The sequence below is a fragment of the Lineus longissimus genome, chromosome 9 (assembly GCF_910592395.1).
Source record: "Lineus longissimus chromosome 9, tnLinLong1.2, whole genome shotgun sequence".
Lineage (NCBI taxonomy): Eukaryota > Metazoa > Nemertea > Pilidiophora > Heteronemertea > Lineidae > Lineus > Lineus longissimus.
The window spans coordinates 17,099,041-17,125,776 of record NC_088316.1 but is presented as its reverse complement, the minus strand read 5'-3'; the positions used below and the strand labels follow the sequence as shown (position 1 = coordinate 17,125,776).

General features: G+C 39.7%; 4 protein-coding genes across 8 annotated transcripts; 3 read left to right on the top strand and 1 right to left on the bottom strand.

Moving 5' to 3' along the window:
* Positions 1-1,486: 1,486 nt before the first annotated feature.
* Positions 1,487-4,442, top strand: LOC135493489 (uncharacterized). Of its 2 annotated transcripts, none has more exons than XM_064780856.1 (2): positions 1,487-1,596; positions 2,622-4,442. In XM_064780856.1, exon 2 carries the CDS (start codon positions 2,685-2,687, stop codon positions 4,074-4,076), a length of 1,392 nt encoding a protein of 463 aa, XP_064636926.1. In that variant the 5' UTR covers positions 1,487-1,596; positions 2,622-2,684; the 3' UTR covers positions 4,077-4,442. The 2 variants fall into 2 exon arrangements, with proteins under 2 accessions (XP_064636926.1, XP_064636924.1); XM_064780854.1 differs by having other exon boundaries at positions 1,487-1,668.
* Positions 4,443-4,858: 416 nt separating this feature from the next.
* LOC135493683 (methionine adenosyltransferase 2 subunit beta-like) lies at positions 4,859-7,626 on the top strand. 2 transcript variants are annotated; one of them, XM_064781192.1, is made up of 6 exons: positions 4,859-4,973; positions 5,281-5,467; positions 5,796-5,910; positions 6,265-6,417; positions 6,704-6,897; positions 7,121-7,626. In XM_064781192.1, exons 2-6 carry the CDS (start codon positions 5,282-5,284, stop codon positions 7,376-7,378), a joined length of 906 nt encoding a protein of 301 aa, XP_064637262.1. In that variant the 5' UTR covers positions 4,859-4,973; position 5,281; the 3' UTR covers positions 7,379-7,626. The 2 variants fall into 2 exon arrangements, with proteins under 2 accessions (XP_064637262.1, XP_064637261.1); XM_064781191.1 differs by lacking the exon at positions 4,859-4,973 and adding an exon at positions 5,021-5,136.
* A 2,256-nt stretch (positions 7,627-9,882) lies between these two features.
* LOC135493567 (zinc finger protein GLI4-like) lies at positions 9,883-12,995 on the bottom strand. Of its 3 annotated transcripts, none has more exons than XM_064780976.1 (6): positions 12,972-12,995; positions 12,575-12,745; positions 11,866-12,332; positions 11,464-11,666; positions 11,048-11,166; positions 9,883-10,894 (listed from the first exon to the last, which is right to left on the bottom strand). In XM_064780976.1, exons 2-6 carry the CDS (start codon positions 12,714-12,716, stop codon positions 10,242-10,244), a joined length of 1,584 nt encoding a protein of 527 aa, XP_064637046.1. In that variant the 5' UTR covers positions 12,717-12,745; positions 12,972-12,995; the 3' UTR covers positions 9,883-10,241. The 3 variants fall into 3 exon arrangements, with proteins under 3 accessions (XP_064637046.1, XP_064637045.1, XP_064637044.1); XM_064780975.1 differs by having other exon boundaries at positions 12,908-12,975; XM_064780974.1 differs by lacking the exon at positions 12,972-12,995 and having other exon boundaries at positions 12,575-12,965.
* A 1,037-nt stretch (positions 12,996-14,032) lies between these two features.
* LOC135493307 (transcription factor AP-4-like) lies at positions 14,033-26,594 on the top strand. Its single transcript, XM_064780540.1, has 5 exons — positions 14,033-14,253; positions 16,279-16,447; positions 19,144-19,321; positions 20,603-20,817; positions 21,183-26,594. The coding sequence occupies exons 1-5, from the start codon at positions 14,168-14,170 to the stop codon at positions 21,705-21,707; spliced, it is 1,173 nt and encodes a 390-aa protein (XP_064636610.1). The 5' UTR covers positions 14,033-14,167; the 3' UTR covers positions 21,708-26,594.
* Positions 26,595-26,736: the final 142 nt, after the last annotated feature.

Below are 26,736 nucleotides of genomic sequence, written 5' to 3'. Positions count from 1 at the left end.
CAATCTTTAATTGATCTTTCAACAACAAAGTTTGTAAGAGGTATATGATAGGAGTAAAAGGCGAGGAAATGCATTCATGATAGTTTCTTTCAGTTAGTACAAATTTCAATTAATAGTCATAGAATACCAAACTTGCACACCCAGGTGTCATAAGCCAGAACACTGATTTGTCATTCACTAATGTTAGTTAACAGAACTAAGCTACATTTTGTAGAAACTTCACAACATAACATCAAGAAAGTAGGATTTGCCAAGCAAAACAGAGTTTGGACATACAGCAACAATACCCAAAACGAAGCATCGAATGAATGGGGATGCATCATCAATAATTCTCGATTTTTATCTTCTTATAATCCGGCACATCATGGAACATGAAACAGTTCATTTTTTGCATCTAAAAGAAAGCAAGGATATAAAGCAAGGATATAAAGCAAGGATATAAAGCAAGGATATAAAGCAAGGGTGGAGTTCTTAAAATCTTAGGCGTGGGGGAAGCAACATGACAATATCGCTGAAATACGATACTTTTTAAGAACAACATGTATTTACACAAGAGCAAAGCAGGATGATGCAGGTCTTGAAGCAAAGAAATATATAACATTAACAAGACATTGTACATTCATCATTTTTTAAAGTAAATGTACCAAGCAACCAAATTTAAATGATGCAAGGAAAGACACACATGAAGCAATATCCAACACGTAATTCATATCATTCATATCCAATCAAGCTGAGTTCTGACAGTAAAATTTAGAAAAATTTTGCTTAAAGTAAGTTAAAGTTACTTACAACTCCAATAGTAACGACTAAGAACCCAGTTGCCAAAGCAATCTGCATGTTCCACTTGCTATTTCTTTTGTTGTAATGTTCTTGCCATGATCCAGACGGGACAGGAAGATGGTTCATCGTGTTGCAGTGCTCTTGATCAATCACATGATCGGGCTTCCAGTGTGATGGAGTTGCATACCCTCCCATGCACCGAACGGCTGTTCCTGAAATAAAAAACAAGTGTTTCATTTTCACAGCCCTAATTTGATTGGTTTGCCAAAAAAATCATTACGTATTTTTCGTACATTTATTTTCAATATTCAGCTTTGGTGTTGCCTGTACACAAAATACATTCCTCTCATGTGCTTTACTAAGTTTACATGTCACATAGTGCATGATCGTGCATTCACACACTGCATGCATTGCAATTGCATTGCCATTGCGTTAAAAATTTTGGAAACAGAAAAGAACCAGATACTGTTCCTTTCCTGTTTAGAAATGCAATAATTCAACAATTTGGGAGAACGAAAGTAATGCGGGATCATTATTTCACAAACTTACGCGACAGATTTATGCCATTCCTGGCCAAAAGAGGTATTTTTGTAATCATTTTCTACCGAAATTTCACTTCTCCTGAACACCGGAAGCAACTCAAGGTCATTCAACTGAGCATGCGCAGCTCGTAAAAACTGCCCTCTGGTGACGGGCGCCGGGCCAAATGTCCAATTTACATGCACCCGCTGACATTGTCCAACAGTGGCAGAGACAGTAGGTCGAGTGAGATTTGAGGACAATGGTCACCATTGACGACGCTTGGAGAATGCTCTGGTGACTGTATGACATAAAGGAACCGACCGTCATCGTTTAATTTTACAGTACACCCCCCTTTACATGCTTTAGGTAGGGGTGCGTAAGCTATACATGCGTGAAGGAATTAGACTAGTACATTTCCATTAGAAATTCTCTGTATAGCTTGAAACATAGGCCCCTTGAATGCTAATTTTTAACTCCCTATATATATTATTTCCTAGCTAATCCCATTGTAATTGTTTAGCCCGATAATCCCGCTAATTAGCATTCAGGGGAATATGCCATGGTGGTGCGGATGATGATGATGATGATGTCATTGATGATGAATGCATGCACACACGTCACCCACTCGTGCACTCCGGGCACTGCATACTAGTAGGTTGGTTTCGCAGGCGCACGGATAGAGTAACGTGAACACTTAGCAGCGGTGACGTCATCACTACTTGCGGTGTCGTGACGTCGTACGCAATGTCCCTACGCGTAAACGGAGGGAAAAGACAGATAGCGGGCTCGATACACGTAAACGCAAACGGACAGCAAATTTGACGAGTTTTCACTGACACAGAAGTCGTACATCCTGAGCAGCACCTGTAATAGTTATTAGGAATATTGTGCTGTAAATAACTGGCTTTTGTAGTCGATATCGCCTATCCATGCAGGCAAAAACAGATAATGAAGTCGGGTTGCCACCTAGACTTAAATGTAACCGTTTTCTCGTGCTCAGCGAAACCGTAGAAATGACGCAGCAGTAAATAAAACGGTTACGTCTAGCTAAACGTTCACGTCGCGCTATCCGTGCGCCTGCGAAACCACCCTATTGCTGCACAGTAGCCTCAAACACTGAGACTGACTGTACTGGTAACTGTAGTGACTTGGTGACTGTCATTTCAGGTTTCACTCACTCACTGACTGACACTGTGAGTGTGAGTCACTGTCAGTGTCACTACACTGTGACTGTCGCTAACACACTCCAGTCCAGAGCGCAGAGCCCCGAACGATGCTGTATGAATGAAGTGAAAATGTAATTGATTCTTTTCTTTCAGATGCAATGATACATGCTCTGAGGTCTAGACTCAAGTCTTCGTGATGATTCACAACGAGCATCTATGGGGGAACGAAAGTCTTCGCTTACTGTCCTTGCCCTGGACCAGCTCATTAGGCATTCAAGTCCTGGCACCTCTGACGAGAACCTGACAGAGCAAAGTATCAACCTTGTGAACCTACCGTCTGTCATCATAACACGCATTCTTTCCTTTCTGCCATGGAAGGATAAACTAGAAGTTGTCAAATACCTACCGGGTTGGGAGGATGAGTTAACTTCACCCGATGCGTGGTCATTCTTCGAGAATACCTACACAACTATCGCTGACCGAGGACAGATCTTCCTTTGGCATCAAGAATTGTGCCTGTGCATTCAGACCTATGGAAAATATTTCCAACACTGTAAGATTGTGCTGAATTATTATGATTTATACGACAATGGTTTGCATCTCCTGGAAGCTGTCTCTGACCAGTGCTGTAATCTCAAAACGCTTGCTCTGCATCATCCCATCTGTTTCGGCTTCAACCTAGTTGAAGTGTTGCACCAGTATGTAGACATCTTGACTAAAATTGTTGACCAGAGCAGGTGCCTCCGCTCTATCTCACTGTTCGGATTAGATTATCTCGCATTAGACAGATTCGTTGGAATGAATGAACTCTTTGTCAGTCTTTCGAAGGATCAGCACTGCCCGGTTGCGCAGAGAGTGAAAGTGTTGGAATTTTCACATGCATATGATTTTTCTGAACCAATTCATACGCTGACATACTTTGATAACTTGCATTTCTTGAAGACAGAAATGCAGTCCCTTAATACGGGGATCATTGATAAATTGTGCTCCAAAAAATTAAGGAATCTGTACCTTGTAAACAACGGTGCTACTCTGAATGAAGAGTTTCATGAACACAGTAGTATTCATTGGGAAGAGCTTGCATCGAAATATCCAGGGTTAAACGTTCATTATATTTTTCAAGGCCGGACCCTCCATTCGTGTGATCTGGTCACAAACAGTCTAGTCAAAAGTGTTGTGTTAGACAGCATGTGCAATCGTGTCACTCATGACTTGTTTGAAGCTATTGCTCGTCACTATGGCACACGCCTTGAACTTTTTGCACATTTGGCGACGGAGTGGAGTTTCATGCCATATGATGATAACCTTGATCAAAGTGTGACATTCATGCATCTGTTGTCTCATTGTCCATTACTAGTGAAATTCTTGAGTCAGGTTGCAGTTTCTAGCTCTGCTTTATTAGAAATGGCAGAATCAAAGCAGCTGAGTGAGATCGCTGTTGTCGAAAATGAACTTTTGTTCGACATCGATTACGCTGAAGATCCAGAGATGTATTTCAGAATCCGAATGGACAAGTTAATGGGGGAACGTTGGAAACTGTTTGGTGATGAGGAATTTGCATCTTACGCTCAGTATCTGCATAAAGCTGGCTGTCGCAAAACAAGCTAGAGGTTCAATGCTCAACAGTGGGTTATAAACTTTTGATTTTCTTGAAAATAGTTCAGCTATTTTCCAATCAGGCAAGATTTTTTGTCAGGTAGAATAAATTCCGTGCTCATGGATAGGTTATTTGATAATTAAGCCAACTGAAAAGGAATACACACATGATACATCTGTTGACAAAATGCTTTCATGTACATGCCTCTGTACAATCAACACATATTATTCAAGACTACTTATTGTTCAATCAACCTGGTGTCTGCTTTAAGTCGCTGTGTGCCAAATAGATTCTGCATTTGTATTTAGCTGTTCAACTGATTTATAAAACATTGGGAATGTGCTTCATATTGCAATTAAATATTGTGCTGTAAAATATTTCTTTCTGTTCAGACATTGATCTTTTCAAGTCAATTCAACATTTGTGACAATGAAGAAGAAACACTGTCATTTCCAGAGAGCGGGCTACATGCGATACACAATGTCACTTTTGACCCTCGGGTTGTGTGACAAGTGACAAGGCTAAGCTGTCTCTCACTAGATGATTATTGCCAGAATCTTTCCTTTTCTATTTATAGAGAGAGAGAGAGAGACAGAAGTAGGCTTTTAACTCAATCAATCACATGGCCCTGGTGATACACCCTGAGTAGAAGACACTATTCAATGAAACAAATATTGGGTGATGAGCATTGGCTCCATATAGCATTGGCACATCCAAATTATGTCTTCGAAGAGTGAAGACAGCAAACTCGGCAGCCGTATGGTGCTGCCATCTACACACCAAGACTCGACATTAATATTGATATTTTTGCTTTATCGAAACTACTGCATATATTTGTGCATATCTGTCACTGCCACGTTGGCAGGCACTCTAGATACAATATCATCGAGGTTGAGTATACATATCAGGTAAATGACATCAGAAACATTAAAAAATATTAACCCAAAGTGTTGAATTTCATTACATGTTGTGATCCAATTTTTGGCCAATTATGTTGTGTTGGCTCTATTTATACCTCCATGGTTGGCTGAACACATGAAGATACAATACATCCATCATGGAGGTATATATGTAAGTAGGTCTACCCTCATAAGTTGGGGATAACATACCTACCTTCATTTCATTGGACCTACCTATGTGGATAATCCACCGGCTTATTATTCCCGAAATATGTTGGCGCCATGTTAATCATACCATCAATCTTTTCCTCTCCAGAATGGCCAAGTCCAAAGTTATGATCACTGGCGCATCCGGATTGTTTGGTCGTGCTATCTCCAGGGAGTTCTCAGGGCACAGCAACTGGGATGTGTTGGGACTCGCATTCTCGAGGGCTAGAGATGGCATGAAAAAGGTAGACTTGACGAAGCCAGAGGAGGTTCAAGAGGTGATGCAAAGTTACAAGGTAGGGTTGAAGACTTGGAATGGATGTAATACTCTGCTCTCCTTCTTAGTGTTCGACAGCAGCGATTGTAAATACTGAAGTCTATTGACTATTGTTCTTAAGACACTCACTCTGTTTTCACTAAAAAGCTTACACACCGGAGGAGCCAGGATTGAGAAAAAGTAGGCCCCTAGAGGAAGGTGTGTTTTTATGGCAATGCCAATATAAAAAAATATTTCAGAAAACAATGTGAGTCAAGCGTCCTGAGTACACCCCTGGGTTTTTTTATACCAGGTCATTGAATGTTACCAGTGTTTCTGATGCAGTTTTTAATTTCTTATCCTTCCAGCCAAATGTTGTGGTGCACGCTGCTGCTGAGAGGAGACCAGACGCTGTGGAAAAACAAGAAGAAGCGGTCAAGCGTCTCAATGTTGATGCCACAACCACTCTTTGTGAAGAAGCCAGTGTGTACTGTATAAAATTCTCTCACATGCCAAGAGTTCATTGAAACTTTTTTTTAAATTGCTTCAAAATCACATTTAAGGTGAAAGACTGGTAGAAAATCATACTAAACTTTGGATTATTTACCCTCCTTGTTAAACCAATACTGAGCTCTGTCTTAAGCCTTGAAATGCCTAATGCCACTTAGCAAGGACACTAGGTTTGGTCCCAAATTGCGTGTTTCCTTTCAATTTGACCTCTCTAATCAATCAGGACACCTCTCGATGAAGGGTAGCACTTGTCAGTCCGAAGGTGTCCTTAATAGAGTGGTTCTACATTAGTTTGATTTATACAGTTACACTTCAAACTCATTTCAGGTAAAGTTGGAGCATGGGTCCTGTACATCAGTACAGATTATGTGTTTGACGGAGAGTCACCACCATACCAAGTTGATGCAGAAACCAACCCCATCAACAAGTATGGAATAAGCAAACGGAATGGAGAAATAGCTGCTCTTGATGTGTCCAAAGGTAATGTTTCACGTGATCATCAATGGAATCTCCGTGAAACGTGGTGGCACACTAGTTTTAGTGCACGACTCTTAATCTGGGGGTCAGTGTCACTCGGGTACAGTGTCTTGATCAGTAAAGCTCATCTTGACTCTGAGATATCAGTAACTCTTGGACAATTTGGCCGTCAATTCCCCATTGGAACAGATGATGGTGATATTCACTGATATCCCAAGAAAAAGGCAATATCAAACTTACTGACATAATGACAGAATACTTAAGTTCATAATTTTCATTCCTGCTCCAGAGAACTGTGTATTGCGAGTCCCTATACTGTATGGTCAGGTGGAGACATTAAACGAGAGTGCTGTAACCTGTCTATTTCCACCCGTCATGGATACGAGTAAACCATGCAAGATGAACGATTTTGAGAAAAGATATCCAGCCTCTGTTGATGATTTAGCGGTTGTCATCCGACAGTTTGCAGAACAAAAAATGAAGGTGAGTCTATTTGTGTGTGTAAAGATCGAATCACTATTATGCAGTTTTTTTTTCCCTTAGTGCGGTGCACTTATTTAGATGTCCACTGGACAGAGGTGAAAGCAGAATGATGAAACAAGATTTGAGTCCAATTTGAAATGGTACTTCACAACAAAACTGTGACATTCAAACTCATCACCAGTTTTCAATCACTGGGTTTAATGAGTGTTCAATTTGTTTTCAGGTTTCAAGTTTAAACGGAATTTTCCACTACAGCGGCACTGAACAAAAGACAAAATACGAAATGGCCTTGGCGATGGCGGAGATTTTCAATATCACAACAGAACATATCATCGCGGATAAAGAATCGGTATCGGGTGCCAAGAGACCCTATGATACTCGTCTAGATTCATCGAGACTGGAACTTTTAGGTATTGGACAAAGGACACCATTTAAAGAGGCGATTAAGAAATGCTTGGAACCATTCTATTCGACAAAATAAGTGGCAATTAACCCTCACGGTTGAGGCTAAAATTAATGATGTGATAGTTTATGAGTCTGGAATATCTCGTCAAGCAAAGGGTAATGAATGTCCATCATTAGAGTCTGTCAAATGAGACTATAAAACGGTCCCTTGTACCTGTGTGTTTATTTCCAGGTCAAATAAAAGACCCCCACAGGGACTTGCAAACCTGCGGCAAAACGCCAATACATACATAAGTACCATAAGTCAGATTGATTGGTATAACATTAAGTCCAATAAATTATTATTGTTGAAACAAATTGTTCTTATATCTATTTTGAAAATATCCAAGAAACTTTGTTAACACCTTCAGTGTCGGTTTTTCAGCCCCCAACACCCCCTTTATAGACCCCCAGAAAAAAAGGCATAAGAGATGGCTGCATTAGGTATTTTGCAGTAACTTCTCCAAGACAAGGTCTTCTTGAATCAGTAGAGTTATGTTAGCTACGCTCCTTTACTATGTTTTATTTTTTGGTTGAAAAATGACCAAAATGACCCCCTTTTCGGACACTCCCCGACCCCCCTAAAAATTCCCAGTGTCGGAACAGCTTTTAAGCTTTTAACCACGTAGATCTACGTGGGCCAAATCCACCCTCTTCGAGCTGGTTATCGGGGTCTCATGGACTTCATTGAAGAACTACGCCATCGCCATCTTCAGAGCAAGATAGGAACTGAACGAACCAAACCATTGTGTTATTCAGCGGTTTGGTCTTTTCAGTTCTTACCTTGCCCTGGCGTATCATGGCGTATCATGTTAAATCTGGCTGTGACAGTCTCATCCCTCGCACCGTTTTGGAAGACCGTTGAGTTGTCAGGTCCGATTTATATTGGTTGTGACTGTCTTATTTCTCTCCGCACCATATTGAAAAACAGGCTGATCTGTTTTGCCGGATTTGGCATGGTTGTAACTGTCTCACCACATCAATCGGAGCCGCAAAGACCAGTTCAGTCGTGTTTGCGACAGGCTCGTGTCTCTCACTGTGTTGGCAGAACAGTATAGTTGCTAGGCCCGAATTGTCCGTAGTGTGGCTGCAACGCTGTTGGCAACATGCTGGAGCTGCAAAGGCCAATTCGGTGGGTTTGGGACTATTTCATCTCTGCCGCACCAGTCTTGTCAAAACAGGGAGCGAGTTGAATCAGTCTTAATCAGACTAAAGCGAGGCCTGATAGTTCCATTATCTTCCAAGGAAGGCGATATGTTGTGACACACCTTGCCAACACGAAGGGATAAGACAGCCACAACCAGACCAAATGGGACTTGGCTGCCTCACCGTCTGGCAAGGGAAGCCACATCTTGCAAGTATGGTGAGTTAAGTTGTCTGGTGGTGACATTCTTGTCTCAATCATCATGTTGAAATGACAGTTGGGCAGCAAGGTCCTATTTGGTACTGCCAAGGCAGTTTTGGCCAGGTTGTGGCTGTCTCATCTGTCTCACCGTGTTGGCAAGTCAGTTGGGCAGCAAGACTTTGTGGCAGTCAGGTCCGATTCTGCCAGGTTGGGACAGTCTCCTCTCACCTTTGGTCTAGATCTGACACTCTCATTTCAATCACTGGTTGCCAAGATTGAGCTGCCAGGACTTTAAGGTCTGGTTGTGACTCTTTCAACTACATGTAGCTCACTGTTTTGATACGATGTTGGCGGAGCCAGGTCCCATTTGGCCGGGTTGTGGCTATCAGACCTCTCTCACAATGTGCCGTAACGGTGGAGTAGTCGGGTCACATTCGGCCTGGTTGCATCTTCCTCATCTCTCTCATTAGCACCTTCAGTGGCGGTGTTTCACCCTCAAACACTCCCTTAGACCCCCAGGAAAAAAAGTATAAGAGATGGCTGAATAAGGTCTTTTGCAGTAACTTCTCCAAGACAAGGTTTTCTTTAATCAATAGAGTTATGTTAGCTACACTTCTTTACTATATTTTATTTTTTGGTTGAAAAATGACTAAAAATGACCAAAATGACCCCCTTTTCGAAGACTCCCCGACCCCCTAAAAATTCCCGGTGTCAGCTTAATTTTGTTATTCATTGGTTTCTCAGTTCCTACCTTGCCCTGAAGATGGCGATGGCGTAGTTCTTTCATGAAGTCCATGAGACTCCGATAACCAGCTCAAAGAGGGGGGGATTTGGGCCATGTAGATTTACGTGGTTTGGCCCTGACGGTGTTAAGCATGGATCTATGCATAGGATTTCGTTTTACTTCTACCGAAATCATGATGAATCATCCCAAATGGACACAGTCAGGAATTATCACAGCACTCGTTGCAGGGTCTGCTGCAATCACATTGTTTTGGATCCCGATATCAGGTTGTGACTATACTTCCATGCTTGGTACTGACGTGAGAGGGACATGATGGTCACAATCATGTTATGTTGGCCCTCATAGTTCTTGTACCTGGTGTTTATACTTGGGTTAACTACACTTGTCTCTAAGTTTAACAAAACTTAAACAATAGTGAATATTTTTCAAAGAAACACTGCTACTAAATTCGTAAATTTCAATGGCATACTTTATTATAACTGAAGAATAGACTTTTCATAGATACATGTTTGGCACACATAAGCAGATACAATAAACACTGCAAACCCAGAAATGTTTGCATGCCTTTTTTACGTATTAACATATTAACAGAGAGATGTATGGCCATGAAAAAGAAAATCAAATTCAATTAAATGTAATTACAGCTTAGTCAAAATGCTGAAAATGTACCAGTACGTCAATGTTGCGGTAAACAATCATGAAATAAAGCGGCTGCGAATATTCCCGGGTTTACAGTATACAATACCATAACTGACACAGAATTAGGGGATAGACACCCATATTCTGAAACCAAAATGGAGGTACAATTCATTAAATCCCGGCAGTATGAATCATTTCCATGGAAGCTATTGGACTGGTTGACAAGTCTAATGGCGTATCTTGTCCCTTTTCATTCTCAAGGACCTCAACAGCTCCATCAGACACAAGGTCCTTTAACCGCAAGTCTGATAAATGTTCTTTTGTACAGTCGTGTTGAGAACTAGCACCATTTGTGAGAACAGTCGATGTCAATAATGGATTTGAAGACAAGTCTGAAATTTCCATTGTTGAACCCTGAACAGAGATAATTTGGGGAGTAAAAGACGACTGAGGGACGGTTGTTATCATTGGTGTTGTAAAAACAACTGAAGAAACTACACAATTTGAATTTGTTGATGAGAAGATCGGTGAATTATCCGAATTTGAAACATCTGTTGATCGTGACAAGTCTGTTTCGGCATCTCCTATGCATGTCATTTCCAACTGATCATATCCATTTTTTAGGTAAGATTCTCGCCAAAAATGGCCGTGTGTTTTAACGTGTTTCCTGAGTGAACTCGGGTCAGTGTATCGTTTCCCACATCCGGGCATTTTGCACAGATACGGTCGGTCAACCTGGTGAGTTCGGACATGTTTAAAACGATCACTAGTATTGCTGTAAGCCTTGTTGCAGTCTACAAATGGACATATATAGGGCTTCTCTCCTGAAAAGAAAATATACACTATTTAATATGAAATGCCCTGAGGATAATGTGCTTGTACGGCAAAACTAAAGACAGTAGTAAATGTATGAATGCTCCTTACCAGACAGTAATAATAATTTAGTAATAGTATTCAGATTTTTACTACTAAATTACCTGTATGAGAACGGCTGTGTATTTTGAGGTTTTCCAGACGAGAAAAGCTCTTTCCACAGAGAGGGCAGTTATGTGGTTTTTCTTTCGTATGTGTCCGGATGTGAATCAACATCTTGTATCTGAAAGTCAGACAAAAGTAATCAGAATAGATAACCTAAAGCACTAATCTAAATATATATGTATCTCCATCTATATTACCTTAACCAACTGTCTTTACTGCGGGAAGCTATTCTGTGCCATTTTTTGAGATAGTTCGTTTATTATGATCAATATTTGTCAGAGAGATTGACAAACCTCTGTAAATGCTGCCAAATGTCTCAAAAAGGTAGTGCAGTTGAGTTGAAATTTTTGCCGTTTGACTGAGGGGAACTCATGAAAATGTAAAGAGTGTGATAATGTCCTGGTCTATGGTGTACCTGGCGTTGAATCCTTTGCCATTCCTTGGACAGTTGAACCACCTACAGACGTAATCCACCTCCCTCTCAGAGACTTTGACATGTTGATCATTGACATGGTTCACCAACGCCTCCAGCTGCTCAAATGTTTTGCCGCAGTCTTTCCACAAACACTCCCTGATCACCGTTTTTTCAGGTACTGATGAAGGCATCACAAGCTTCACCTGAATTTCACGGAACAAATTAATCATTAATATATAATTTCGGTTGAAGGTAAACACATTTATAGCACAAGCCAACATGAATGTAGAAACAGCTACTAAACTGTTTTCAACAAATGCTTTTAATTCGACACTGCGTGAAGATACATGCTCGGCTTCTCAAAATAATCAAACTGCTAAAACAATCAACAAATTTACTCACGGGTAAATTAGCAGCATCGGAAACACCATCCTCATTCTGTAACTGCAGCCTCAGATTCTGTCTAATAAGTCCCGGACTGGCAAGTAAGTTTGCACTAGATAAATCTAATGAAAGCACATATGGTGGTATTGTCGGTGTTGTCACAGAAACAACACTTTCTGAACTCACAGACTTAGAAATCCTACTGATTGGGACTTTTCCTTCAGGAGGTTTCGCACTTTGACTGTTTGTCGTGATCACCTGAACAACACTTGCACCACTGCTCTGGTCTGTAATGTTTGTATGTCCTTCCAACTGAACGCTATGAATAGCACCTGTTTCGAGGTCGGTTGTAACATGACCAAGTATGTCTGCTGATCCTTCTCCAACGTAAAACTTTTCACCATTGATAATTATAATGCCATTGACAGAGCAGTCCACAACATTTTCATTGTCAGCCTTCATTATTTCTGGCAAGGGTGTGCTACCTGGAATGAGTGAAGTAACATTTTTTTTAGAAGTATTTGCGAGACACAAGACCTTGATTAGGGCGGAATCATTATTATAGGTACGGGTTATAGATTCATGCATTTGACTGGGAACAACGTTAACCAAGAAGTCGCGTTACCTTACAGTACCTTACTAGCCGACAAGACCCTGCGGACTAGGCACTATCTAATGACACTCGCAACTGGCTACATCAACAGGTTAGATTAGAATGTCAACTTACTAAGTGTCAGCCTCTCATCTCTCCCTTCGATAGAGAGTATATTTTGGTCGTTAATGAGGGGCAACGGCACAATACCCATAGACTCCAGATCTACACTCGCATTACTCTCATCAAGAGGACCAGCTACAGGCTCATGCTCCATGATTTAAACATGGAAATAACCTGAGAGAGCTGAAACAGAAAGTTGGCTTAGTTCATGTAGTTGATAACAAGGACCATTTCGAAATCCCTCATCAAATCATCATGTCATGATCACTGCACTGTGATCGCTCTCAGTCACACCAGCAGCAGCTCACACAGAAGTACACAAGGATGGTCAGATGGTACACATACGCAAGTAAACTTGTCGAATTAATTTTGTTAGCTATCAGTGGTGCTTACATCGAATGAAACTCACTACATGCACTACAACGTGTACAAAATGTGCGAAGAAGTAAACAGCGTCAATATTTTCCACATTTGCCGGGACTACTAGTTATTATCCTCACCAATAGGTGGCAGCATAGCCACTTGACCTGCAACGTACCTAAACGTAGTGCGGTCAGCACCATGGAATTAACGCCGAGAGAATTTGCACGACATATAACGGTCGTCGTAAGTAAGTAAGTAAGTTTGCATAAAGATAAGCTGTGATCTAACGGTCATCAGTACCATGTTTGGGGTTCATGGAATAACTCGTCCCCCACACTAAAAAGGGGGAATTTCCACCCGGGACATTTTTTGGTATTTAAACTGTCTTTTACTGACTTTTTAATCTTCCCCAATTAGGGGGTTAGCAAATATCTGATATCTCTATAAAACAGGTATGACTGATAGTCAGCTTTTGGCGGGAAACTCCTGACAGGCGTTGTAGCTCAATAATGCCGAAGAGGAAATCGCGCGATTATCTAGCCAATGAGTAGGTAGTTTTATTACACGTGACCCAGTTCCCATAGTTTGAGTGACGTATATGGAAATAGTAATTTGTGAGCGCATTCCAGACGTATTCATTAGCATAAAAGATGCAACCGCGACATTAGCTTGTAACAATCATCAAGACACAAGGTGCCCTTTTATAGACGTCGTTTAGCGAGGGTGATATGTATCAGGGTTCCAACACTGGATCAATGTCTAACGGTATCTATATTCCTAAAGACACTCAAAACACCCCCTGGCCCTGTTGATTGTTTATTTTACTTTCCCGCGTCTTGCCAACCTGCCATATCTTGTGATCAGGTTATAGTATGCACATGGGCGTCAAATATGTAGTTCTGAACTGCCACAGTGTTATCGGTAATAAACCTAGTAGTCTAACCACAGTTTTCTAATATATTGAAACAGTTATTACAAAATATACTCTACTAAGCACTGTATAATGCATAGCTTTTGTATTCACTCGGCATCAGCTGATCGTGCCAAATTTTATTAATGACGCGCATTGATACAGATGATCGCGTCGACAGCGCAGCAGCTGTTTCCCGCCAATAGTGCCCATTCTTGAGAGTACAACCGCACGTTTCCAGTGATTACTCTGTTTATTTTTGACAGTTTTCAGGGTTAATTCTGTTGTTGGTGGATATTTTGTACGTCAAGGATTTAAATAGTTGTTCTTAGATGGCATTCGAAGACAGTGATATGGATAAGCGGCGGAATGTCCCTGAATTTGCAAGGGATAACCGGCTTATACACGGAGGAATTGGGTAAGAATCCTTACGCCGATTCGGTTGCGAAATTTACGACGATGGGCGTTTTACTACGCTATCTTTCTCCACGATATTGTGCATCCATGTATCCAAATTGTATGTCATAGTGACCCTTGTGTTTTCCAAAATGTATTAGTACTCAATTTTTTGGAGGAGTGTCCGTTGTTCAGTAGAAAATAACAAATGTCTGGAACGTGTTGTGGCCCTGCCCAACCATCACATGGTCGTGTGAGCCGGCCGGCCATGCATCCATGCATGCGTCTACACAGCATGTACGCACGTTTCGCCCAACTGAACAGCAGCTGAACAAAAGGGCTTTTGTTAATACTTAGCTCACAGTTGCATTGTTTTGTTGTGTATCAATTGGGTTTGACTGTGAGATAGGCCTAGGCCCTCAAGCTCAAACTTTCTCTGCAGCGTTTGCGTGTCAGTCCAGAGATAAATTTGTTTAAGACTAAAAGTTCTTTGGCATGCTTTGCTTAATGCTTGTGTTAAAGGTGAAGCCTGATCTCCAGTCAATTTTGCTCTATCAGATGGCCCTAGCCATAGGCTTTCAGGTAACAACGATGATACTCTCGATTGTTCGGTTTAATTTGGTAAACCGTCTGAGAATGTCATAAACAAAATTTCTCCTGCGTAAATTTGGCACTGTGCCCATTACCAAAGGACTATCGATTCCCTCGCATTCGCAAGTTTGATTTTGGTAAAAAGTTCAAATGTTGTGACACTCTTTTTTAGCAATATTTTACCTACTATCAGAACAGAACAATAACAAGAAAGTCTATGGGCGCACGTCTCCAGGCATTGCTTGTGAATATGCGTGGAATTTGTTTTCGTTTTGGTAGATGTGCCACACAACTACATATTATAAACTGACATGCTTTGGCACCGTGCCAGAAGATTAGTTTCCAAACGAGATCCTTTTCTTCATGCAAAATAGTATTCAGTAATCAATAATCAGTGCTCAAAGTGTAGAAGAATTCCCATATTATTTCAAATATGCAAGTAGACAAGGCTATGAAGATATTGATTAATTCGTCTGGTATTATAATGAGGGAGGTCACGAGTTGCAGACTTGGCGTGTTGCCAACAGACGAACAGCTGGCTGTCTATCCAGATATGGTTTATGAAATTGTGATGATAATTGAGTTGGGTCAGCTGATCTACTGGCATGACCGGGCCTGCTTCAAAACATTAAATACAAGAAGTGAAACTTGAAACTTCGGAGCTGCTTTGATCAGAAAAACGATGGTGAGGGATAGAGATGGAGGGGTAGTGAAAGCAAAGGAACCCAGTCAATTAATATTCTCAGCTGTAGCATGTTGGCATAGTGCCAACTTGGAGCTACTGCAATTACATATGGCAGTACATGTATTTTCACGCAGTACGTGTATGTTTTGGTATGTAGTCAGGTGATCTCAGGCACTGAATCTTCGGTCTGATGTCTTTACCACCAGGGCCGACATGGAGGGGGCCAAATCCGAAAAAAAACAAAAGTGTTATCTATTTCGACTAATTCGAGTGCCACAAATTGTATTTCATAATCATGGGATCCTCTTATGATACTATCAATCATAGTATTTTTTCGCCAGTACATTTGATTGTCAGATAGGTCAAATGGCAAAAACTCAATTTTGCCATATTTCTAACCACCCTTAAACTCAGTGGTCAAATTGCCCCTTGTCGTTTTGTTATACATTCATTGCATAAAATTGTATCATCTCAATTTGATCTCATCATCTGATCTACAATTGGGTATAATCAGAACTGGCACTCATTCATTCAGACTATTGCCATGAATCAAAAAATTGATGAACTGGTTGCCTGTACTGGTGTTTACTGTTCATTTCAATATATGACAAATAGACCATACCAACTCCATGAATCTGGACAAAATGTGGAGTAAAAATGAATTTTTTCTTTGTAATGTATGGTTACATGTATTTTATTTTGTAATTTGTAGCGCAAAAGCAGTGATTTTCCAATAGAAATCTTATTGAGTTAACTTTTTTTTCAATTCAGGCAAGACTTCCTGATTAAAGACAGTAATCGACCTGAAATGGAAGATGAGCGTCGAGTTCGGAGGGAAATAGCCAACAGCAATGAACGGCGGAGAATGCAGAGTATCAATGCAGGATTTACCTCTCTGAGGAAAATCATTCCATGTACGGAGGGTGAGAAAGTTAGCAAGGTAGGAAGATAATTAACAAAATTTGTATGGTCAGTTTTTGATTGTCAGATATGATGCTGAATTTGAAAGTAATGATCGGTTGGTGTTGTGTGATGTTGTACTTGATAGACATGGAATACCTGGTTAACCGTTTATTGAGTATGAATGCATTGACAGGGTGGCATACTCGAGAAAGCGACAAGATCCTTACAATACAACCTTATACACACAGAACAAAAACTGGGGAGAGGGACGCAGATCCTCAGCCTTGGCTATCGACTGCCAGATTTCAAATCCAATTTCCCTCTCACTCTCGTCTCAGGTATAGTCTCAGACTGCTTGGTTTCCATGACAACTGAGAGTTGTGTGGGTGGTGCTGTGTAGGTGTCTGCCTAAGGTTTGGGCAATGATCAATAGAACTTCACTGTCTGGACCAAATTCCATGTATAGTAGACTCGTTATGGATAAATCTGAATGAGGCTTCTTCTGTGGGTATTACATGTATTAAGGGGTGATCTGTGTTAGTTGTTTGAAAAGGTCAGAGTAAGCCTTGGGAAGTACACCATGCAGGTTATGATCAGGAGAACCTTACAGTGTGCCTCAACACTGCATGGCTCCCACGCAATAGGCACCGATTCGATCCTGGCAAGGACCCAGGATTGTATTTCTGGATGAACCGGCATGGCTTTCAAGGAACTAAAATTCCTGGCTCTTCACATAATCACAACACGTACATTAACATATGAAATACTCGAGGGTCTGTCAGATGAGACTAAAAAAGCTGTGGTCCCTTGTACCTGAATGTCTATGCCAAGGCAGTCAAGAGATCCCACATATGGTGGACTCCATACCTCCGGCAAAATTCAAAACGGTTACAACGCCGGTAATGATATGATAATGTTGCTACTTGATGCCCAGAGTTGTAAGATTAGCTACCATCCTTGGTGCCCTTGTCTGCTGGCTAGTCAACAGGGGATAACCCATTGGTATCCATGGCAAACCAACAGCGACTTCTCCTGTCTGCCCATGCCCACAAGATGAAATAACTGTCCAAACCAGGAACTGTAGTTAAGAAACATGAATGTTTCACCTACTCTACTGGGCATAGACCATAATTATAAATTCTTAAACTATTCCATTGAGAAATGCACCCCAAGCTCAGCGCTTTCATGGTCTATTTTATTGGCAGACAGTCAAAACTTTACTAATAATAGTGCCTCATTATCATAACAGTGTGCTTGGCTGTCTGCCAACCCAGAAAAAGTAGTTCCACTATGGCGGTGGTGCATATTTCAACAATTCAACTCAAGGTTGGAGAATGAGTCAACTGTTATTCTTCAGCTGGCTCTCAAGTGTACAGTGTTGTAAGATGGGATCATCTAAAATTAGTAAAAACATGAAATGGCGTAAATATTCATGAGATACTGAGCACTGGTGTTCCACCCATTGAGATTTTGGCCATCTTCCATTTACACAAGAATGATTTATTGGACTTGGCACAGTGCCATATGGGCCAGACTGTTGTTGATTTGGTTCATCAGTGTGGCCTGATCTTTGAGGAAGTAGTTTGGTCGGATGACTAAACCGTGTTGCTCTACATCTACAACTGCCCCACATTGTTTTGCATCAGGCTGAAATTGTTGCAAAAAGCAAATAGTACAGTCCACGCAATTGTTGCAAAAAGCATCGCACAAAAATTAGAATCATGGTTAAACTGTTTGTGTTAAAAGGAATTCATTGTCATCATTTCTATGCCATACATGTACACCTATATTAAAGTTCAAAGTGTATTTGGTTCCTGGCAATATATCTCAGTCCTATGCATTTGACTATCCCGGCTTCAAAATTGGGGGCTGATCCAGATTTGCTGTCGAAAATTGTGAATCGAACTGATCTTTGCCCTCACTTCAGAAAGGTTGAAAAAAGTCAGTCATGCATTCATTCATGTAATCATATCGATAAATCATCACTTTGTTGCATGGTGTTCATTTACTCAGCTTTTATATCAGTAGAGCAAGTTGATCAATCGATCTATCGATCTGTAAATCCTCAATAAATGAGTGAACATTCCATTCAGATTATCAGAAATCTGACACAATGCTGAACACGTTTGCAGCGTTATGATCTGTTATTATTTACACTATTATCTGGGTGCTACCAGTATTTGTCTCCTCACATGTATGACTGGGGAATTGCAATTGTTTCATCCCACTCTATTGTTGTCTCCATGGTGTTATTGATCTGGGGCTTCCTCTGCCCACGCTTTTACTGCAGGCACTTTCAGGGTGCGGAGATGGTGTTCCACGCCTACACTTACAAGTACATATATAGTTCAGAATGATGTTGTATATAATGAAAACGATTTCATGTTGCAGAATTGCAGTGTTATGTCTAGTTGGCAAAACAGTGTTGGCTGAATTTGTGGCCACTGAGTGGAGACATAGAATTATATTTCAAAGACATATCCTTAAAAACTAATTAAAAAAGAACAAGAATTGAAAAGAGGACGATGTCCATAAAGTCTTCACCAGCTCATTTCCTAAACCTAGCCGACAGCCCCCCCTCCTGAACCTATCCAGTGTTAGGCAACATCTAGCTCAATGTGACCTTTAAGTTGGCTGTGATACAGGCTGATGTAGACCATGCTTATCGATCTTCTATTTTTAGCTCAGCAGAACGAGGCACGGAAATCAATAAATCTCTCATTATTTTTCCAGGCGGCGATACTGCAGCAAACAGTCGATTATATTAGCGACCTGGAGCACGAGAAGACACGTCTGATGGCTCAAACGACTCAATTGAAGCACTTGTTGAGCGAGGTGGGACGGGATAGTCGTGATAGTGACACCAGCTCCCAGGGGTCGCCGCCACCAAAGAGAAAGAAACGTGACACTGGTACGTGGCTATGATATTGACATTGAAAGAGTAATCGTCCTCGGGTATGACCATGCCCGCATCCATAAAAAGATTCCTGTGGCGTAGTCCCATATCACTTCCACTCTTGGAATTTTTAAGTTAAACTAAAAAATATGTTGTTTTGCATTGGGCATCACAGCTGGTCACGACCGGTGAGAATAAAATATTGCAACAGTGGAGTATGTCTTACATCATGGTCAAGTGAGTTGTTCAATCGATAAAAACTGATAAATTTTGAATGAAAGTCCTTGAAATTTATCATGACAGTACTCTACTTGATTCGACTTTGTGCCTAATTGATACCTGAACCTTCGAAAAGTAAGATTTTGACTTAATGACGGGGCATGTGTAGATTGAATAATATAAATTGTGGAGTAGGTGCCGGCACTGGAAGTGGGCTAGTAGAAGATTATATATTATCACTTTCGCCTATGTCAAGAATAATTTGGAGTTGTGTACTTGGACTCCTGACTGTCTGTCGGAGAGAGGCATAGTCAGGTGCTTGTTTTATTTACAAATTATTAGCAAGTCAAATTGTAAACAAAAACAAGAACTTTGAACTCTTTAAATTTTTGTTTTGATTGGTTTCGAACAAGGCTGTGGAATTCACCCTGCCCTCATGTGATTAAACTATGACTATGACAGATAAAGGAGTTATGATGTCATACAATTACATAGCCACAAATATTTTGTTTGATAGGTGTGCGGGATCTAAATATAATTTTTTTGGTAATGATCTTGTCCACCTGCCAAGTGGCCTTCCAAATGACCCATTCAGCTGGTATGACTTGCATTCAGGAACAGCTGATCTACGCAAGGAGTGTTTCACAATAATAACCAATGCTCACATGATTGATGTCTGTATAATGTCATGTGGTCTATTAAAATTCACTGAATTGATGGAGAACTACTTTCTCAGTACAATTGTTATTGATTGGGGTTTTACAAAAGTCAGTGGGGTTATCTGCTTGTGTAAAAACAATATTTTTAACAACTTTTGAAAAGATCTTCCTAAACCACTATCAATATCATAAAACACCATGAAATTGCCAAGAGAAAAACTTGCAAAAATCCTCTAGGTATGTGTGGTAGCATGAGTTTGCATTTAGGCCTACATGGGGTGGGGCAAGAATAAATCCCAAGTCTAAAGAGATGCTATTTTGTCACAATCTCTGATCTGTCAGGATACGACTTGCTAATCACAAGTTTTTACCCTCTTATGATTCTGCAATCGATATTGAATATGCATCTTCCTTACAGAATCATCAGATGAGGGTATCAGCCTTGGTTTCGAGGACCAGACTGTCGAAGATCTGCGAAAGGAACTGATTGAGATCCGGTTGCAACTTGACCGTGAGCGCCGGTTACGCCTTGCGTTAGAGGAGCGTAATCGCAGCGTTGAGGCTAAGCTGTATGGCGATCATCGGCCGTACGAGGAGTTAATATTGGCCCATCCTGCCTACCGACAAAAACAAGTAAGATGTGATAACTTTCTTTTGGAGTCATTCATCATTATTTGTCAGATTTGTCAAAAAAAGTGTGTGAAGTGATTCATGAAATCAAAGACTACGATTGTACCACCGTCGACGCATGCAACTCCTCGAGTGAAGATTTTTAACGGTCAGTGCGGCCATCTGATTTTAAAAAAAGGCACACAGCAGTTTTATGTCCACTCTGTGTGGTTAACTCAACTATTATAACTCATGGGATTGAGAATAAAGTGGAGCTGAGAGGGACAAGTTGTGGATGAATAAAAGAAGATGGGAAGGTTACTCTTTATCATTCATTTCATCATTTCAAGTCTTATTATTCTAACCTTACACAATATGATTATTTGCAGGTATATTTTGAAGACCAACCACGTCCTGAGCCCATGATTATCTCCCCTGTCCTCGCTTCCACCCTACCAGCCACAGTCACCCTGGCCAATAGTCGCCTTATCGAGTCAAGCCAACCACGGGAAATCCCTGGTTCGCGATCAAAGCAATACGTAGAGGAGAGCAGCAGCGTTGAAACCGAGTCATCGATGTCACGGCGGAACTTGGAAACGATCGTCGAGGCCATTCGCCATCTTGAGGGTGAGCATGTTCTGGAGGACAATAAAGTGCGTGTGAGAAAAATACTCCAGGATGAGTGTGAGAAGGATTCAAGTAGCATGACCACGAGTGATCAGGATGACTGCAGATCTGACAGTTCAGGGCGCGACTCGCCAGTTTCATACCGCCACGTTCCAACACCGACTGCCATCAAACAAGAGGCCATTGAGGCACAAACTGTAAAATATCCTATCGCCACCCAGCTTTTGCAGCACCGTCCTTTGTGTGAACAAATACAACGGCCTGGTGTCATTGTTCAGACGTCCTAAAGTGCAGGACATGCTGTCTGAGTGAAATCATTATAACAACTTAACAATTATACTTGCTCCATTGTATGACCTTTAGGACTGTGGGACGTCAGAAATTCATCAATCGTTGGATGATGTTTATTTTTGGTCATACACAATTTTGGGTTGAGACAAAAACCTAGGAGTTCAAATCTTTGATCGTCCCTGTAACAAGTTAAAAAATCAAGTTAGAAAGTGTGTCTGAAAAAAGTTTGTTATGAAAACAACCAATTGCCTCTAAACTCCCCAAATTAGAATACAAAATAGGACACTCGAACTACTCCCACAGTCCTAAATAAAAATGAGAGAGAATAATCCTGGATAGACTATTTCTACTATTGTTAATTTTCTGTAAAGAAAAAAAGAAAAAAAAATATGCACATGATGCGCTATTACATTGAAAATGTAAATCTTATCAGAAGTTTGTACCGTTGAACCAGTTTTGATATTTCAAATAACGTTGAATTAAAAATTTGAACACTATGAATAACACTAGAGTCACAAATGAAAACAATCAATGCTAATTTGCTTGCTTTTAGATCTGATTTGGATCAGCTTGGATTTGGGTAACTCATTTGTCGAGGGTATGACATGATGCTGCGGCTTCATTCAGCTTCTGTAATTTGTCAACACACACATCCTGTATCTATTCTATACATTTTATACTCTGGTCGACCTCAACTTGATCCAAAATGCCGACTCCAGCCAAGATACTAGAACTAAACAGTCACTTACTCAAACTGTGACTTGTACCATTCAAAAATTGCATTCCATTAGAAAAGGATACAATTCTACCAAAAAAATTGCTCTTCCTTCACAAGAAAACATGTTACACCAATTTTTGGATCACCTTGAGTTAAACCGGTGTATATCTTTTCAATGACATCTTGCTGTGGTAAAGATTTCAAGTATCTCAACTTTTTCTCTGGTGTACTGTATCATCCGTGTAACTTTTTGCATCTCTAGTGCCTGGATAAATTTTATCGTTGTATCCACAGCTTCAGCATATAGAACTAGTAATTTATTTGCTGTTGCTCTTTTGTTATTGTTATGTACATGTGTGTTGTGTTTTTCTCCACTAATAAACCATGCTTTTTGACAACTCTGCATCAGATTGCTGAGACCAAAATCAAACAAATACCATAATGCAATCTAAATATAACTGAATGCATCTGGATTTGAGTAAGTTTTGAAAAAAAAGATATTTTGGTCAGAATATTTTGATAGAGGTTGTTATTGGTGCATGGTTAATATAGCGATGGTACGATTTGTTTGAGATCGGCTTAGTGTAGTGAAATGTACAGAAAATCAAACTCAATGGCATTGACAACTATTTTGTATTCTTTTCTAGATGAATGAGAAGCCTGTCTGGCCTTCATGTTGCTCTGAAATTATACTGCCTATTTATTCTCTCTTGTAACTTTTCTATAATTTGTGCAACAATTTCAAATGGGTGGGGCTGAACATAATTGCATTTGACTTGGAATACTATTCTATAAATCCGATCAGAACAAAACTAGATTTAGAAACTTGAATAGCAACTGTTAAGACTTGTGCTGATTATTGTGCTCTGTCAATCTATTCACTGCATATTTTCGATCCTTTGTAAGGGTCTTCTGACTCTGACAATGTCAAACAAAAACTGTTATTGGAGATGTTTTTTTTAATTAAATGTCTTTTTGTAAAAAAAGGCACAGAACAATGCAATTTCTTAACTCGGTGTCAGTTTTGGTTGCCATTATTTTAATAGCATACCAGTATCACTTACAGTTTCTGGAATAAATTCCATTTTTTACCGAGCTGTAAATCAAAAAGCTAATTTGCTTCCACATTAGAATTTCCAAATTTCCATAAGCTTGTCTTGGCAATAACATAATGTCTGGTGTTGAAGGAATTCGAGTAGAAATTCTAAAGGAATCAGTATAGAATCTCTAAAGGAACTGGAATAGAATTTTGATCTAACAATAAACATGGACATGTCATATGAAACCGAATTTAGCCCTCCCGAGAAACTGCAGAGAGGAGCCTGAAATCATACAAATAATGTGCTGTGTGTTTGGTAACCTGTTCTTGTGAATTTGTGCCTGTTATTGGTTTGAAATTTAAAAGAAAACACCAAGATTTCAGCAGGTCACATGTCCAAATTAAAAACTTAAAAAGCAAATTTTGAAAGGCAGTTATTAGAACACCAACTCACAGAGAGAAATTTGACACCAATAAAATTTAAAACTCGATTTTCAAAGTGAATTTTAATGTGCTGCTGATTTCTGGGGTAATTCATGTATGTCTGTAAATTAGAGGTTTTTGCCTCCATTTGCTGGCAAATTGTACAGGTGAAGTTTCATTCTTATTAATTGGGAATGCGCTGGTAACATTTAGTTTGTAGCAAGGTACTAACTGAAAGTATGTATGTGCTTATAGTCATGAATAACAAGTAGTATTTTATTATAAAAGGATCATTGATACCTTTACGCCTATGCTTATTCAAGAATATGTGCTAAGTAATAATTTGTTCTTAGATAGAGAGGTACCTGTGAGAGATTTTTGGCTGGAGAAAATTAGAAATTCTGCCATTTCAATGTCATTTTGATATTGCATTTGAACAACTCTGATGAAAGTACTTAACAAATTATAAATCTTAACAAGGACCAAAATCAAATAGAAGGAAATAGTTGGAATCGTTGAAAGTGAATTGGAGGAGACTTCAGTGTATTCATTGCAATTGCTTGATTAATACCTGGACCCAGGTTGAAAACAGCCTCACTGACTGTGCACGATAAGTAATTTGTGTACCTGTGAACAAGGTGTGGAACCATAGTGAATGAAACCAGTGAAAGTCGCGAACATCACAGACAGGTTGTTCATATATCGTAACGCTTATTTGCCATATTTCCTGTTATTATTGACAGGCTTGCTTTCGCTTTCATATTCCTGTGTAAATCGTCAAACAAACCGGTGTTAACGCCAATTATATAGGCTGCTGCGTTTTGCACGGAATCCGTTTCATTTTCACAAAATGTAAAAATACCTCAGTGGATCGTTTTTGACAATGATCTTGTCTTATTTACCATGATGTAACTGAAGAACGTTGGCAATTTTTCTAACTTATTTTGTTGTAGCGTCCACAATATTTGGACCCCCTGTCTAAGTCATTGTCGGTCATGTTTTGTATATATATGTCGCAAACTGGAGTTTACATGGCTGATGAATTATTTCTCTAAGAGTTCATTGTATTTACGGAAAACATGAATTTATTTTTGGCGTTTTTCATTGCTAGACTTTCAGGTTACAAAGTGTACTTTGTATTATCTTCTTGAATTGTTAAGTCTTCGTTGGTAGTATGTTGTGAACAGTGACGTTGGTCCCTTGACGCATCTTCTACCAGCTACAAAAATATTTAAGGACTAATTCCCTTTCTTGGTATTGTGCTGTAGGTGATGAAACAGTTATGACAATACCTCAAAAGATTATATCACACAGTGTATCAAATAGGTGTAGAGAAAATTTTGAATAAAAAAATAAAATAAAAGTCAGTTTTGAAAACCCCATACTTAGGATTGCCTGTAATTTCTTATATGTGTATCTGGTCTGTTTCTGGTGTGCCACAGAAGCTGGTCCTAGTGCTGGTTGCTGCCACCAGGTGATGGGCTTGTATTTATGATACTTGTACATACTGTAGATGTTTTTAACTTTTCCAAATCTTTCTACCGATTTTACACAACTGAATTATATTATTTAGCCTTCATCTTCAAAAAAGATGCTGAGTTTTCACAGCATTTTGATCCGCTGTATTATGTCATGTGGTGAATTCCCATAGTTTTGTGGTGAATGTAGAGGTCTTTCGATGTGGTCTTTGAAAATATGTGCTCACAAAAAGGGACAACACCTTCAAGAAAATTACAAATTGCAATCATAATAAAAATGGATTGTTCTCAAAAAAGACCTGGGATGATAGTCATAAAGTTTGTCTCTGTTCAAAATGTTAATAACGCTCCTGAGATGATGCTTTTTTTTGAAACAGCTTGCTTGTATGGATTCTAGTAAAAACCCTCTAGGACTGGCATATTTAAAAACTTGAAATTACTTGAATTTGTACCGAAGTTGCTGAACCACTGAAAAGCTTCATTGGAGACATTCGTTTGATATGAACACCAATATTTGGTAGAATTTTCATAAGATGGTGAGATATTGAGGAATGAAATGCAGTCCTAAAGGGTTCACATGTACAGGTATATTTACATGAACGTAAAAATATGTTCAAAAAAACTAAAAAAACTTAGATTGTAGTGAGGTATTGAATGGTAGTGGACGTGTAGGATTGTAGTTACTCAAGTGATAACAATGTTAATGGGAGGTATGGACTAAGAAAATCTGATGTGGCAGACTGCTCTGGTGAAAGATGGTTCATTACAATTTAACTCTTAAAAAAAGTCTTCTACATGTAAGGAATGTAGTGGTTTCCATTTATTTATGTGAAAAAAACTAAAGCAGACAATTTCATACTTTAGAAAGAACTTCTCTTAAATATATTATTACCTACTGGTATATAATATAGAAGGCAAATTGAAAAAACCTTTTGACTGGACATGGTGTCCCAGAAACGTCTTTCACAGAACCCTGCTGCATCAAACATGGTCTCATGCAGTGCCCATGAAAAAAAAAATAGTACTAGTAGTCAGCTTTTGAGGTATTGTCTTTGGCTTTCATTCTTACATATTGTGTATTATGCACTAGGCATATTGATGTTTATACATGTTTGGTCATACCAATGTAAAATAAAAAAAATCTTGTAGTGTGTGTATTGTTGCTGCGGTGACATCATTGTGTCCTATGGAAAAAATAACAAAAACGTATTTCTTGGTTCTTTTATTCTTTTATGAAATACTGGTTCATCACTAACAAGCTAACTTTTACTGCATATATACTATCTCAACCATGTCCTCACAAAGGCCCTCAGCTTGGGTGGCCGGAATGGATTAGGACAGATGATGGGATTCTTCACTAGAACAGG